The sequence below is a fragment of the Patella vulgata genome, chromosome 1 (genome assembly GCF_932274485.2).
Source record: "Patella vulgata chromosome 1, xgPatVulg1.2, whole genome shotgun sequence".
Classification (NCBI taxonomy): Eukaryota; Metazoa; Mollusca; class Gastropoda; family Patellidae; genus Patella; species Patella vulgata.
In genome coordinates, this window is record NC_065879.2 from 5,317,043 (window position 1) to 5,333,095 (window position 16,053).

A 16,053-nucleotide genomic window follows, 5' to 3' on the forward strand; every position below is an offset into this window, starting at 1 on the left:
TTAATTTTGTAAAATAATTATTAATTTTGTAAAATAATTATTAATTTTGTAAATTCATTTTTAATTTTGAATTTTTAATTTTGTCACAAAGAGTAGTCTTAAAATATCAGATCAATTCATATCGACTTGGATATCCAACTTTATTTGAATGAAGGAGCTGCGGTGGCTAAATGAGTAGGAAGCTGGCTCGTTAGCCTGGCGGTCTTGGGTTACATGTAGATGCCTAGGTTTTTTTTTTAATGCAGGAGTTGTGGTGACTCAGTCAGTAGGACGCTGGCTAGCTAGCCTGGAGGTTTCCGGTTCGCTCCTTGTGATTTTCCGGTGCGTTTTTTCCTTATCAGTGGTGCAGGACGGATTGCCTGACAAGGACAACTGTCTAGTCGTTCGGATGGGACGACAACCGAGAGACCCGCGTACACATTGGCATGCACGTGAAAAATATACCTTGGCAGTTGGAATTCGATATAAGAGTAGGCCATAGTGCCGCTGTCCGGGCAAAATTTACCTCACAGCACATTGTATGGCATATACCCAGTTGGTGCAGAACAGCAGGACGTTAAACCCCATTTCATTTCATTTTGTCTTTATTAGCCCAGTCGGTTCAGAAAAGTAGGACGTTAAACCCTGTTTCTTTAAATGAAAATCTAGAACAAGCCAAAAGGAATCATACTTAAACGTATAGTAGTGCCTGCGTCTTCGACATTAGAATATTTCTTATCTAGCTATAAAATCACAGACCTATGTCTGACAATAGCTAATATAACCTCACTACACGTGCAAACAATCATCCATTGACATATCTACACGCTACTTACTCGAGTATTGTTTTAAAGTAGCTAAGTCTCTAACTCAATAGCACTAAAAATCTTCGACATTGAAAACACGAATAGCTTGTCAATTCAAATCAACATTGGTCTTGTGATCTTACAGGGAAAAGATGGGCGCCTGATATCCAATATTCAAGACAAAATAAACATTTTACCATTGGTACCATTGGTATACGTTTCAGCGCCATTTGTAACAAGGGACACGAATTGCTTGTCAATTCAAATCAACATTGGTCTTGTGATCTTACAGGGAAACGATGGGCGCCTGATATCCAATATTCAAGATAAAATAAACATTTTACCATTGGTACACGAATCGTGTTCCATAATACGTTTCAGCGCCATTTGTAACAAGGGACACGAATTGCTTGTCAATTCAAATCAACACTGGTCTTGTAATCTTACAGGGAAAAGATGGGCAAGACAAAATAAACAATTACCATTGGTACACGAATCGTGTACCATAATGCGTTTGGAACAAGGGAATCAAAGAACGACGCTAGACATATTCCAAGTCATGTCAAATTGTGACGCTATATTCTTATCTGGGGAGCATGCGCATCGGTGTAGACTGGAATAACCAGACGCTAAAGATTGTCATTCAATTGAGACTTTTGGCGTATTTCGCCGAACATAACTGATTAGAAATTACAGTAAAAACAGAAACGATTTAATGTAAATCAGTTTATATACATTCATATTACATTATTATATGCGTTGCTACCAATTTGTGTCAATTTCTAGGTACCAAGTAATAGCAATTTAGCTCCTTTAACACATCTGTATATTCGATTATATAAAAAAGTGTAGGTGGGCCCTTAAAGTGCGCCAAGTACTAATTTACTACGTACGTGTCTAAACCAAATGTTACAAAACATGTCTATCGTTTATTATACTAATCTTTTGGGTACACTTGTCCTAAATAAATATAAACACATTCAACAATTCCCCTGTTATTAAAGCACAACCGTAATGATTTTGTAGCGAAGTGGGAGTATCAGCGATTCCTCAAATATACACCTCAAAAGGATGTGAATTCTGATGCTAAAAAAATTACTAGTAGGCGTTATATAAATTAATAACATTCTGAAGATTACGTAACACAGTGAGTATTATTTGAATTTTAGTTATATTTTGTTATAACTATGTCAGCCTTGAATTTGATTGCTATTCGACAGTGTATCAGAATGAAATAGTAATGGTTACAGCTGTTTCGCAACGGTGACTCGATGCGTATTGGTTGTCTCACCAGCCAGGAGGTCCTGATGTTGGTCGAGAAGAGGAAGTTTCTCGGAATTTCCAGATTATTTTGTCTTTGTCAGTGGTGCAGGGCGAGAAGCATGGCTATGAAAAGCGTCTGACTAAATGGAATGAAATGGGGGTCAACGTCCTACTGTTCTGCTCCGAGTGGACTAATGAAGACGAACATACGCCATACAGTGTGCCATGATGGAAATTTTGCCCGGACAGCGGCCCACTCTTATATCCTGCATCACTGACAAGGGGGAACCACGCCAAAAAATCTGGATGAACTTTCTCGGCCAATGCAGGGATCGAACACTCGACCTCCAGACTAGCGAGTCAGCGCCTTTCCCACTTAGCCACCGTGGCTCCGCGTCTGACTAAAGTTGGTGTAGAAAAGCGAAACCCTATTTCATTTCGTTTCATTCAAGTTTATTTGCATTCTGATTTAAACCTTTAGATACGTGATCCTGTTTTGTAGTCATTCACCTTTCAAGTAGGTGTTTAATGGCTACGAATAATACTTAAAGAAAGCTAATGGCTAACTCAATATCATCCACTTATTGGTCAATTTAAATTAACATTGATATTGTTATCTTACCGGGAAAGGATGGGCTTCTGATATCCAATATTTAAGACAAAATGAAAATTTTAAAATTGGTACACGAATCGTGTGCCAGAATGCTTTCTAGTGCCATTTGCAATAAAGCGACTCAATGAACGAGGCTAAACATACCTAACAAGGGGATAATACCGGTGTAGACTGAAATAACCAGACACCAAATACTGACATTCAATTTGTACTCATCGTCTATTTCGCCGAACATAGCTGATTAGAAATTACAGTAAAACAGTTTATATACATTCATATGCATTATTCAGGGGCGGATCCAGAAATTGTTGCAGGATGGGGTTTTATCGTGTTCCTTTTAAGGAAATCTGACAGTTGACAATGCATGACGCCATCATCGTCTTCAAATTACGTAGGCATACATACACCCCCCCCCCTCACCCTTCCACGTAAATTTTTATTATGAATTAAAATAGCCATGCGACCCATTTGTGTCCATTTCTTGGTGCCAGAGAATACCATTTTAGCTCCTTTAACATTTAGCGTTCCGCTTGATTCAAAAACTCATTAATTATAGGGTTTAGTTAATTTACGGATCCCATCTAGCGATTTTATGTGTCAACTTCGTGAACAGAACCAGTCTTCATTAGCCCAGGTTAGGAGCAGAACAGTAAGACGTTAAACCCCATTTCATTTCATTTCATTTCGTCGACAAAATGGTCGCACGTTGTTATCGAGCGAGGAATCATTTCCCTGTGTTGTTTATGTCGACTTCGTTGCGTTATTGGGCGAGTGATTAACTTCCCTGTATCGGTATTAGTTTAATATACGGTTTAACATCGACGTAGATGGTTATGTAATATCAAGAAGGGGAGTGGGGTGGGAAAAGAGAGAGAGAGAGAGAGAGAGAGAGAGAGAGAGGGCGTGAGAGAGAGAGAGAGAGAGAGAGAGAGATTAACACCCACTCGACACAAATTAGGTCATTTCGAGACTAACATGGTTCAATCTTATTTCAATAATTCACTTGCTCGAAGGGGTCTTTAGCAGTGCGAAGAAACCGGAGGACCCGGAGAAAGCCCACGAGGTTGGACAGGCGACCCTACTCCTTGTCACGTACAACCGGAGAATCGAAACCACGCCAGTTGACTCAATGAAATAGCTCATGATACATCGCTAACTATTCGGCCATCTACCCCCACAATTAAGAAGGGAAATGTTCGCGCATAACTTTTTTAGAATTCCAACTGTTTAAGCATTCTTTTTTTATTAACATGACAATAGCCTCCACCACTGTTGACTCGTCGCGATATTTTTGCAATGCAAATAAAATGACTATTTGATAGATTTATGAGCGACACAAATCCAAACGAGAAGATTATACCCATTGTTTAGCCTATACAGTATGTTTGCACGCGCTTAAAGATGCGTTATGTTATGCTAGGTTAACGAAATGAAATGAAATGAAATGAAATGGGGTTTAACGTCCTACTGTTTTGCTCCGAACTGGGCTAATGAAGACGGGCATACGCCATACAATGTGCTATGAGGGAAATTTTGCCCGGACAGCGGCACTACGGCCTACTCTTATATCGAATTCCAACTGTCAAGGGATCTTTTACGTGCACGCCAATGTGTACACGGGACCTCGGTTTTTCGTCCCATCCGAACGACTAGACAGCTGTCCTTGTCAGGCCCTCCGTCCTGCATCACTGACAAGGGAGAACCACGCCGGAAAATCTGGATGAACTTTCTCGGCCAATGCAGGGATCGAACACCCGACCTCCAGGCTAGCGAGCCAGCGTCTTACCCACTTAGCCACCGTGATCCCCTGCTAGGTTAACACTGTCGTGCGATGTGTTATCATAAGATTGTCTCTATTGAGTCCACGATCTGGTACGTGCAGATACGTTCGGATACGGCTCGATACGATCAAAACGACGGCTACGACTAACCTCAACATATAATAAGACTTGTTAGGATCACCACTATTACTCTACGATTAAAACCACGATTTCTAGAGCAGCACGAATCTGGACGATGATAACCTAGCATAAGCAGTTCTTTCTTTTGGCTTCAGTGATAAATAAATCTTTTTATAAGATGTTTTAAGATAAGAAGCTCCTAATGAACTCTCTTGGCCATCGGAAGGTTCTTATTTTAAATAGATTAAACACTATAACTTAGTCTCGATAACAAAGTACCGGTGTTACGATTATAATCAATCTGCTACACAAAATAATTTGACTGAAATTTTCCATATATTCGTTTTTCATTATTTATTTTTGAACTATTATAGCAAGAACGATCAGCTACAGAAAATAATTTGACTGAAATTTTCCATATATTCAATTTTCATTATCTAGTTTTGAACTATTATAGCAAGAACGATCAGCTACAGAAAACAATTTGACTGAAATTTTCCATATATTCAATTTTCATTATCTAGTTTTGAACTATAATAGACGAACGATCAGATCCTTATCTAAATCTTACATAATGTATCTTTAACATAGCGTGCCCAATCTAATCCTTCTTAGATCGCATATTAAATACCTATTAGCTATTCTGTCAATTACAATATGCGCATTTTGCTAGTGTTATAAGTTCATGCAAAACCACATTAAACCACATATGAATAATGCTTGACAACAGCTTTATTTCTGATACAGTATGTAGTTTATGAAAGGAAGTTTAACGAACACGGAGATACATTTGAAGATGGAACAATTTCAACATGAAAATTCTTCGAAAGTTACATTCACCAAACATACGAGACGTCCCAAATTAGTTGTTGGCCTGATCGTTATAATAGTTTTAGCAGTAGCAGTTATTGTGGGACTAGTTGTGTATTTTAATACAGGTAACGAAGCGAGGTAAGTTGAATGCAAATATTTGTACTGAATGAAGATTTTTATTATGTAATTATGTCATCAGCCAAATCTCTTTCTTTGGCCTTTCTACTTCAACAAACTATAACACGTTTAAAGAGCAAACAACACGACACGATATGTTCGGTTAAACATACATTATGCAAGAGCTAAATCTGTCTATTGCAGTTCTTTAGTTAGACCTGAATTTTATCTAAATTATTAATTAGACATTAATTAACCTATCCAGACCATAATCGACTCTCGATGTCAACGCTAGCCTGCGATATTTGTTGGATTATGATCCGATTTGCTGCATAACTTTCATTCTTGATTTAACGATTAAATGGATAATTGAGACTATGATTTTTGTCGTACCGACTTTCGTAATGATAACCGAGGCTATGTGGAACTTTCGGTCGCTTATTTCTCGGTTCATAGTGGAGTGGATCAATTTGACTGAAATTTTCAGCAAATTGCCTTTACATTATCAAGTTTTTAACAATTATAGTATGAACTGCCAACTCGTTATCTAATCTCCCGTAATGTATCTTTAACATAATTCAGACATAAAATCTTGAAAAAGGGTCTTACCGGAAATTAATTTAGGTATACCTAGGCTCGGGGAGATATACAATACATTTTCTTTCTGAGAGTTTGTTTCCATTCCTTGAGAACACAGATCCTAATACAGGATTTAACACAGAAAAACAAAGCTCGTGTTCATCTGTAAATTGATCCCCGAGGTTCGATCCAAATGTTTGATTGCAATTGATTATGTAAATGTGTCCTTGGTCTCTTACTTTTAAGTTTTACTTTAAGGAAACACAGGGTGATACTTGTCATTAACGACGAGACATTAAGGAAGAACGGGGTACACTTGCAACTAAGGAAAAGCAGGGTTATACTAGACATTACGGAAAAGCAGGTTTACACTTGTAATTAGGGACGAGCAGGGTTATACTTGACATTAACGAAGTGCAGGGTTATACTTGACATTATAGAAGCACAGGGTTACACTTGACTGTAAGGAAGAGCAGGGTGATACTTGAGATTAAAGGCTCAATACCACTCTTGTTGTAACTGAATAATATGCCCCAATCTTTATTCTGGTCAACAAATTGTACTATTTTACAATATTCCAATTAATTGATGATACAAATTTCATCTTAACACACCTAATTTAAAAAATTCAACTAAATGATTTGAAAAGCCTGACGTAAAGCTTTTCAAATGTTACTTGGATTTAAAAATATTTTTGAACCCTCTGGACAAGTAAAATAGGATTTAATGGATAATTGACAAAACAGGTAGGACACGAACACATCTAGTACTTAGAATAAGGCTATTTTTTTATATTCTGGAGCCGTCAAGTCAGCGAAAGTGTTATTGTTCCTTTAAGGACGGGTAGGGTGATACTTGGCATTAAAGAAGAACAGGGCTGTACTTGACGATAAGGAAGAGCAAGGTAATACTTGGCATTAAGGAAGAGTTAGGCTATAATTGACAATAAGAAAGAACAGAGTAATACTTGGCGTTAAGGAATTAGTCCTTTTTTCCACCACTGAGACTATCAGGGATGAGTGTGGACCCAATTATGTAATTTTCTATGTTACTTGTGTATATAATTATAAATATTATTATAATAATTTTAATATCGTTGCCGTTGACCAGTGACACGAAACAAGCTAAAGACAAGAATTCTAACAATCAAGCCCAGGTACACAACGAATTGATAGACTGTCATCCAGATAAAGGTGCTAGCCAGGATTCTTGTTCAAAGAGAGGGTAAGTAGTTTCTTTTATAAACTGGGGGTTCGGATGACTGAAGCTTTAGTACGTATAATAAGGTCTGTCATGGAGTCAGCTGGTGTGGTTTCGATTCTCCGGTTGTACGTGGCAAGGAGTAGGATCGCCTGTCCAACCTCGTGAGTTTTCTCCGGGTCCTCTGGTTTCCTCCCACTGCTTAAGACCCCTTTGCGCAAGCGAATTATTGAAATAAAATTGAACCATGCGTTAGTCCCGAAATGACCTAATTTGTGTCGAGTAGACGTTAAACACCCCCCTCTCTCTCTCCTCTCTCTCTCTCTCTCTCTCTCTCTCTCTGTCCCCCTCCCTCTCTCTCTCTCTCCCTCCCTTTTATAAACTAAACAGAGCCGAGCCAACATACAATATTACGAGGTTGCTAATTTACGTTCTAGAAAGTAAATGGAAGCATTGTCCAAAGATCAATTATTATCGCTTGACATCTGTTGTTAGACGGCGTGGAAGAAATAAACGTTACCTGTCCCAACATTGCCAGAATATCATCGTCTTAATACATTGTGCTTTAATATAATACAAGACGCCGGAAGGAACTAGGTAGTGAAGGTCATCAGTAAATATCACGTATATCTATGTTTCAATTTAAGTAGTATAGACAATACTTTGGGGAAATCTTCGTTTAAACGTGCGTGCTAAATTAAAAAAACGTAAGAGAATTTTGTCCTATTATTCTTTTATTTTATAGATGCATTTGGGCGGAACAAAAGATGAAGGGAGCACCTTGGTGCATATACCCAGAGAGTCATGGTTATTTGATAGATGGTGATGTTATGATGACAACCCGAGGCCAATCGGCCAGACTGCATAGGATACAGACAGATACCATATATGGGGGAGATATATACGAAAAACTTTCTGTTACCGTCGAATACCAAACAGAGAACAGTTTAAGGGTTAAGGTGGATATTCTTTTTTTGAATAATTAACAGAAGAACATTATCGTAAGGACGAAGTGGACATTTTTATTAATAATCAAAACAATTTCAAATGATAGTCGTGGTTCCCCCTTGTCAGTGATGCATGACGGAGGGCCTGACAAGGACAGCTGTCTAGTCGTTTGGATGGGACGAAAAATCGAGGTCCCGTGTACACATTGACAGTTGGAATTCGATATAAGCGTAGGCCGTAGTGCCGCTGTTCGGGCAAAATTTCCCTCATGGCACACTGTATGTATGGCGTATGCCCGTCTTCATTAGCCCAGTTCGGAGCAGAACAGTAGGACGTTTAACTCCATTTCATTTCATTTCAAATGATAGTTTAATATCGTGTCTGTTGCAAAAAGATTTTCGATATTCGTTGTCATCAATGTTTATAGCAGTATTGGGCAATTAATCGTTTACAATAGGGAGTTCTTTCATTCTAAAAGAGATAACGGTAATCATCATCGTTTGTGGTACCTCTTTTCAAAGAACACAAAACTATGTTGTTTTGCCCACGAGGAATCCATAAAACGTATATATCCTATCATTTCTTACAACTTATTTTAACTCTTTCCCCAACTCTTGTATGTTGCACACGGATTACAAGTGGTGCGGGTGGTGGGAATAATTTTGTTTCTAATTTAAATGAGATTCGGAGATGTAGTACCCCTCTTCAAAGAACACAAAACTATCTTGATGTGCCCACGAGGAATCCATTTCTTACAACTTGATTTAACTCTTTCCAAGACCCTTGTTTGTTGCATATGGATTACAAGTGATATGCGTGGTGGAAATAATTTGTGTTTCTAGTTTAAAAGAGATTCGGAGATGTTTTGACCTGAATTGTTTATTTATTTTTACACAGATTGTACCTAATAATGTGACAAGGTATGAAGTTCCCCTAGAGGCTCTAAATATTACAGCGTCCAGCACACTACCTGATGTTCCACTCTATGACGTCACATTAATAAAAGGGCCACCACAGTTTGGAATAGTTGTCAAAAGAAAGGGGACAAACACAACCGTGTAAGTTTATAAAAAATTTACTGGTCAAGATTATATATCCTTATATAAACATGATATCCTATTTTATAAGGATTATATATCGTTATATAAACATATCATGTTTTATAAGGATTATATATCGTTATATAAACATATCATGTTTTATAAGGATTATATATCCTTAAATAAACATATCCTGTTTTATAATATGAGAAATATGTAAAATAAAACACTTGTATGGATTTACTACTTCTGTATTTTAATCACAAACTATACAAATACAGATATCGTTATCAAGCAAATATTGTATGTGTATTGAAACATAATATAACGATACATGTATGTGTATTGAAACATAGCATGTTATTAAAATTCAGAAGTAGTAAATCCATACAAAGGTTTTATTTTGTGACATCTATTTCTATATGTCTTATCAGGATAGGGGGGTTGGATGGCCGAATGGTTAGCACGTGCGTGCTGTATCATACGGCCTGTCATTGAGTCAACTGGCGTGGTTTCGAATCTCCGGTTGTACGTGACAAGGAGTAGGGTCGCCTGTCCAACCTCGTGGGTTTTCCCCGGGCCCTCCGGTTTCCTCCCACTGCTAAAGACCCGTACGCGTAAGCGAATTATTGAAACCATATGTTAGTCCCGAAATGACCTGGTTTGTGTCGAGTGGACGTTAAACCCCCCTCTCTCTCTCTCTCTCTCTCTCTCTCCCTCTCCCCCCCTCTCTCCCCTCTCTCTCTCTCTCTCCCTCTCTCTCTCTCTCTCCCTCTCTCCCCCTCTCTCTCTCTCTCCCTCTCCCTCTCTCTCTCTCTCTCTCCCTCTTCCCCCCTCTCTTCCCCCCTCTCTCTCTCTCCCTCTCTCTCTCTCTCTCTCCCTCTCTCCCACTCTCTCTCTCTCTCCCTCTCCCTCTCTCTCTCTCTCTCTCTCTCTCCCTCTTATCAGGGTTATGAGGGATATGTTCATTTGTTAGACAAATTTGTTCATTATCCTTAATTTGTTGTGAGTTAAGTGATTGGAATACATTATCATTAATTGTTAGTTGGTGCGAGTTACGTGATTGGAATACATTATCCTTAATTGTTATTTTTTGCGAGTTAAGTGATTTGGAATACATTATCCTTATTGTTATGTGTTGCGAGTTTAGTGATTAGAATAGATGTTGTGAATTGAGTGATTGAATACATTATCCATAATTGTTACGTGTTGTGAGTTAAGTGATTGGAATACATTATCTTAATTGTTATTTGTTGGGAGTTCAGTGATTGGAATAGATTATCCTTAATTGTTATTTATTGCGAGTTAAGTGATTGAAATACATTATCCTTAATTGTTACATGTTGCGAGTTCAGTGATTGGAATAGACTATCCTTAATTGTTATTTATTGTGAGTTAAGTTATTGGAATACATTATCCTGAATTATTATATTTGTTGTGAGTTAGGTAATTGGAATACAGTATCCTTAATTGTTATGTGTTGCGAGTTCAGTGATTGGAATAGATTATCCTTAATTTTTATTTATTGTGAGTTAAGTGATTGGAATACACTATCCTTAATTGTTATGTGTGGCGAGTTCAGTGATTGGAATAGATTATTCTTAATTGTTATTTATTGCGAGTTAAGTGATTGGAATACGTTATCCTTAAGTGTTATTTATTGTGAGTTAAGTGATTAGAATACATTATTCTTAATTGTTATTTGTTGTGAGTTAAGTGATTGGAATACAGTATCTTTAATTGTTATTTTTTTTAGTTCAGTGATTGGAATACATTATCCTTAATTGTTATGTGTTGTGAGTACTTAAAAGTGATTGGAATAGATTATCCTTAATTGTAATTTATTGTGAGTTAAGTAATTGGAATACATTATCCTGAATTGTTATTTGTTTTGAGTTAGGTAATTGGAATACAGTATCCTTAATTGTTATGTGTTGCGAGTTCAGTGATTGGAATAGATTATCCTTGGTTTGTATTTATTGTGAGTTAAGTTATTGGAATACATTGTCCTAAAATGTTATTTGTTGTGAGTTAAGTGATTGGAATACATTGTTCTAATTGTTATTTGTTGTGAGTTACGTGATTGGAATACAATATCCCTAATTGTTATGTGTTGTGAATTAAGTGATTGGAATCCATTATTATTAATTGTTATTTGTTGCGAGTTAAGTGATTGGAATACATTGTCTTTAATTGTTATTGGTTGTGAGTTAAGTGACTGGAATGCAGTATCCCTAATTGTTATTTGTTATGAGTGATTGGAATACATTTTCCTTAACTGTTATTTGTTGTGAGTTAAGTGATGGGAATACGTTATCCTTAATTGTAAATTTTGTAAGTTTAGTTAATTTTATTCTTGTGATATAAATTAAATAGTAGAATTCATTACTTCATTATCATTAATTGCCATTTGTTTTATGTTAAGTAAATTGTTTGGCTGTTATACAAATTAAATAGATTTTTTTTTTACTTCAGTATCCTTAGTTGTTATTGTTGTTAGTTAAATAAATTATTTGACTGTAAAACAAAGTAGTACTTGTTCAGAGCAGACCATTGTAGTATATATTTTAGTATATATTAATTATTACCGTGTAGGCTCGTCTTAATTAAATGGCCATTTCAAAACTATACATTTCGAGTTTCTACTTTTCAAGAGAATCGATGCGCAAAAATCAAAATGATTATTTTACATCACAACTACAACCATTATATTAACATGACTTTTAAATTTAACAGATTTTCTACAGATCTACCTGGAATGACCTACTCTGATCAGTTTTTACAAATAACAACTCGACTACCGTCTGATAATCTCTATGGGTTTGGTGAACATATTCATCGTAGATTTCGTCATGACATGAATTGGAAAAGGTGGAGTATATTTACAAGGGATATTGGTGCAGTGGTAAGTGTTTTTATTTATGTGTTTGCGTCATGGGTTTGATTTTTAGTGCAACTGTTGTTAGACCTGGTGTTGAAATTAAACTAATGCTATTAGTTAAATTAGACTAGATCATTTTGCAACACGTTTACATCGTTTGCGAAATCGGGATGCCTCTACTACATGAAGAGCTGACCAGTTGTAGTGGAAGGTCGCGTCAGGGGTCATACGAGCGGCTTTTGACTCTATGAAGTCAGGCACTTGATTAACTAATCAGCGTTGATGTTTCTAGTGAGTTACCTACAGTTCCGTGCATCTCAAGCCAAAAGCGCTCCGTTTCATTGGCTAATTCATCACATCATCCAGAACGCGGGTTATATAACAACTCTTCCAGATCCTAGTGTAGTGAAGACAAGTAAAACGAAATTTTGAACGAAACGATACGAAATAGGATCTGTGTTTTAATCAGATTGCTGTCCTAGGTCAATTCACCTCTCGGGCATTGCACACGTGACAACAGAAACAAATTAACTGTATGTTTACAGTCCTTTCTGTCTTCTTAAACATAAATTAAACATACATTATGACGTCACAATAATAATGACGTCATTGTATTAATCATATTAAACATATTAAACATACATTATGCAAGAGCTAAATCTACCAATTGCAGGTCTTTCTTTAGGCCTGAAATGTTATATAAATTATTAATTAGACATTAATTAACTTATCCAGACCATAATCAAATCTCGATGTCATCGCTAGTCTGCGATATTTTCTGGATTAGGATCCGATTAAATCATGAAGTGGATAATCAAGACTATGTTTTTATCGTGCCGACTTAAGTAATGCTGATCGACTCTAGGCCGAAAATTAAATTGACAAATTCCCGGTTCAAAGTGGATCAATTTGACTGAAATTTTCAGCAAATACATTTCACATTATCTTGGGTTTTTTAACTATTATAGTAAGAACTGCCAGCTCTTTATCTAATCTCTCATAATGTATCTTTAAGTAGATTTAGATAACTTGTGTCTGTGTGTTTTAGTACCTTTATTTTTATTCAGGGACCAGAGAATCTGTATGGCGCTCATCCAGTTTATATGAATTTAGAAAATGATGGCAAAGCCTCCGTCGTCTTACTGAAAAATAGCAATGCCATGGGTAAGTATGTTAATGATATAATTCTCGTAACATAACTGTAGTTTTTAATCTAATGTCTTATGATTCTAATCCTTGAGTGGCATTTAGTGATTGAGCGTATTAAAAAACACAACACAATTTAAATGGAAAACAATCACTGGTTGTATACACATATAGCACAACGTTTCGACAAAATATTCTCTTATCGTTATCAAGTACAAATGATAAATTAGCAAACTAAAAGGTAATATGTATAGTCCTATAAACAAAAAGAAGCCATAAGACAAAAGGTTTTTTTTGTTTTTTTTATTTATATAGGACTTTTGTAATTGTGTTGTGTTTTTTTGTTTTTTGGCTTATGATTCGTATTTTATTTCAGAGGTAGTGTTACAACCAAGTCCTAATCCTGCTATAACATATCGTGTGATTGGTGGTATTCTGGATTTCTATATATTTATGGGACCAAGTCCTGAACAGGCTGTACAACAATATATACAGGTATGCTCATATTTTAACTTCAGACTTTGCATTTCGGTAACAGCATTATTTTGTAAACACGTTTAACATCCTATGCCTTTCAGTATAAATGATTCTCTGCCTATTTGCATATAACCCGTATTTTATATTTTGACATTCGGTAAAACAGTATTATGTTTTAAACACCTTTGACATTCTGTGCCATTCTGTATTTTGTTATTAATGATTCCCTGTCTATTTCCATATAACTTGTATTTTCCATTTACATATTACTATAGGCTATAGGACGACCTGTAATGCCACCATATTGGTCTTTAGGATATCATCTATGTAGATGGGGATATAAAGATTTAGAAGATATGAAGATGGTGATCAACAGAACCAGAGCTGCTGGTATACCTTATGTAAGTTACGTATGTTTTATCTTTATTATCTGGGGGGTGGGGGGGGTCACGGTGGCTAAGTGGGTACGTTGGCTCGCCAGCCTGGAGGTCGGGTGTTAGATCCCTGTACTGACGTGGTTCCCCCTTGTCAGTAATGCAGGACGGAGGACATGACAACGACAGCTGTCTAGTAGTTCGGATGGGAAGAAAAACCGAGGTCCCGTGTACACATTGGCCTGCAAGTAAAAGATCCATTGAAAGTTGAAATTCGATATAAGAGCAAGCCGAAGTGCCGTCGTCCGGGCAAAATTTCCCTTATAGCACACTGTATGGCGTTAGACCGTCTTCATTAGTACAGTTCGGAGCAGAACAGTAGGACGTTAAACCCCATTTCATTCCATTTTTTTTCATCTAAAGGTTCAGCTGGGATAGTCACCGCCATATTGTGATGGAGATGGTTGAACGACCAGAGTTTTATGATTGTGCTATGGTGATGGGTGTTGTTAATCGACCATAGTTTTATGATTGTGCTGTAGTGATGGATGTTGTTGACCGACAAGAGTTTTATGATTGTCCTGTGGTGATGGAAATGGTTGAACGATCAGATTTTTATAATTGTACTGTGGTGATGGGTGTTGTTGACCGACCAGAATTTTATAATTGTGATGTTGTGATGGGCGTTGCTTACTGACCAGAGTTTTATGATTGTGCTGTGGTGACGGGTGTTGTTGACCGACCAGAGTTTTATAATTGTACTGTGGTGATGGGTGTTGTTGACCGACCAGAGTTTTATGATTGTGCTATGGTGATGGGTGTTGTTGACTGACCAGAGTTTTATGATTGTGCTGTGGTGATGGGTGTTTTTGACCTACCAGAGTTTTATAATTGTGTTATGGTGATGGGGCATGTGCAACTTTTACACTGTATAATCCAGAGATACCTTTAATGATTATAGTTCTGTAATTCCATATTACATTCTACTCTGTATTTTTTTTCAGGATGTTCAATGGGGTGATATAGAATATATGTATAAGAAATATGCCTTTACCTATGACAGAAAAGACTGGTCTGGTCTTCCTGAAGTTGTTCAAGATTTACATACAAACAACATGAAATTTGTAGTTATTGTAGTAAGTATGTGAGAGGATATTTATTTGGGATTATTTATACATTGTTGTTAGTTTGTCCAATTAAATACACTTTAATAATTGTGATTTTTCTAAATGCCATTAGTTGGGAATATTACAGAAATATAATGTTTGAATGGCATGTAGTAAATGAACAAATTAAAATAAACACAACAGTTCTATGGATAACAATTTTTGTATTTCTATTAAAGCTATGTTTCAACAATGATACTCTTGTCGTTATTAAGCACAGTATCATTGTTGAAACATAGATTTAATAGAAATACAGTAATTGTTATCCATAAAACTGTTGTGTTTATTTTAATGTTACAGAAATACTTTTACTTTGTTGGTGGTTTTGATTGTTAGTTTTGATTTTTGCGTGTTTTTTTTAATATACTTTATTGTTTGTGATTTTCGAAGGATCCAGGAATTGGTGCCGATAGAACTATAAATATTGTTTGTATTCAATGTACTATAATAAATATGAGTTATGTTTGGTTTTAACATACTATAATGTTTATGTTTTTTTATAAGGATCCAGGAATTGGTGCCGATAGAACTATAAATATTGTTTGTATTCAATGTACTATAATAAATATGAGTTATGTTTGGTTTTAACATACTATAATGTTTATGTTTTTTATAAGGATCCAGGAATTGGTGCCGATAGAACTATAAAAGAAGAAGCTGCAGTAAATAGTCCAGGATATAATATGTTTGATGATGGTATACAACAAGATATATTTATTAAGAACGCTTCAGGAAACGTTCTTATAGCAG

The 16,053-nt window shown here is 36.3% G+C and overlaps 1 protein-coding gene across 1 annotated transcript; it reads left to right on the plus strand.

Annotated features, from left to right (window-relative positions):
• Positions 1–1,783: 1,783 nt before the first annotated feature.
• Positions 1,784–15,777, plus strand: LOC126813328 (sucrase-isomaltase, intestinal). The gene is made up of 11 exons (XM_056103022.1): positions 1,784–1,932; positions 5,310–5,513; positions 7,182–7,295; positions 8,017–8,230; positions 9,117–9,277; positions 11,996–12,164; positions 13,208–13,304; positions 13,663–13,781; positions 14,039–14,164; positions 15,142–15,273; positions 15,694–15,777. The coding sequence occupies exons 2-11, from the start codon at positions 5,320–5,322 to the stop codon at positions 15,775–15,777; spliced, it is 1,410 nt and encodes a 469-aa protein (XP_055958997.1). The 5' UTR covers positions 1,784–1,932; positions 5,310–5,319.
• Positions 15,778–16,053: the final 276 nt, after the last annotated feature.

Bases quoted from the DNA above. Each gene is read 5' to 3' on its own strand.
- LOC126813328 (XM_056103022.1), top strand. From the start codon at position 5,320: ATGAAAGGAAGTTTAACGAACACGGAGATACATTTGAAGATGGAACAA. The intron at 5,514-7,181 runs GTAAGTTGAATG...GCCGTTGACCAG, and splicing joins AATACAGGTAACGAAGCGAG to TGACACGAAACAAGCTAAAG. The intron at 9,278-11,995 runs GTAAGTTTATAA...TAAATTTAACAG, and splicing joins AAGGGGACAAACACAACCGT to ATTTTCTACAGATCTACCTG.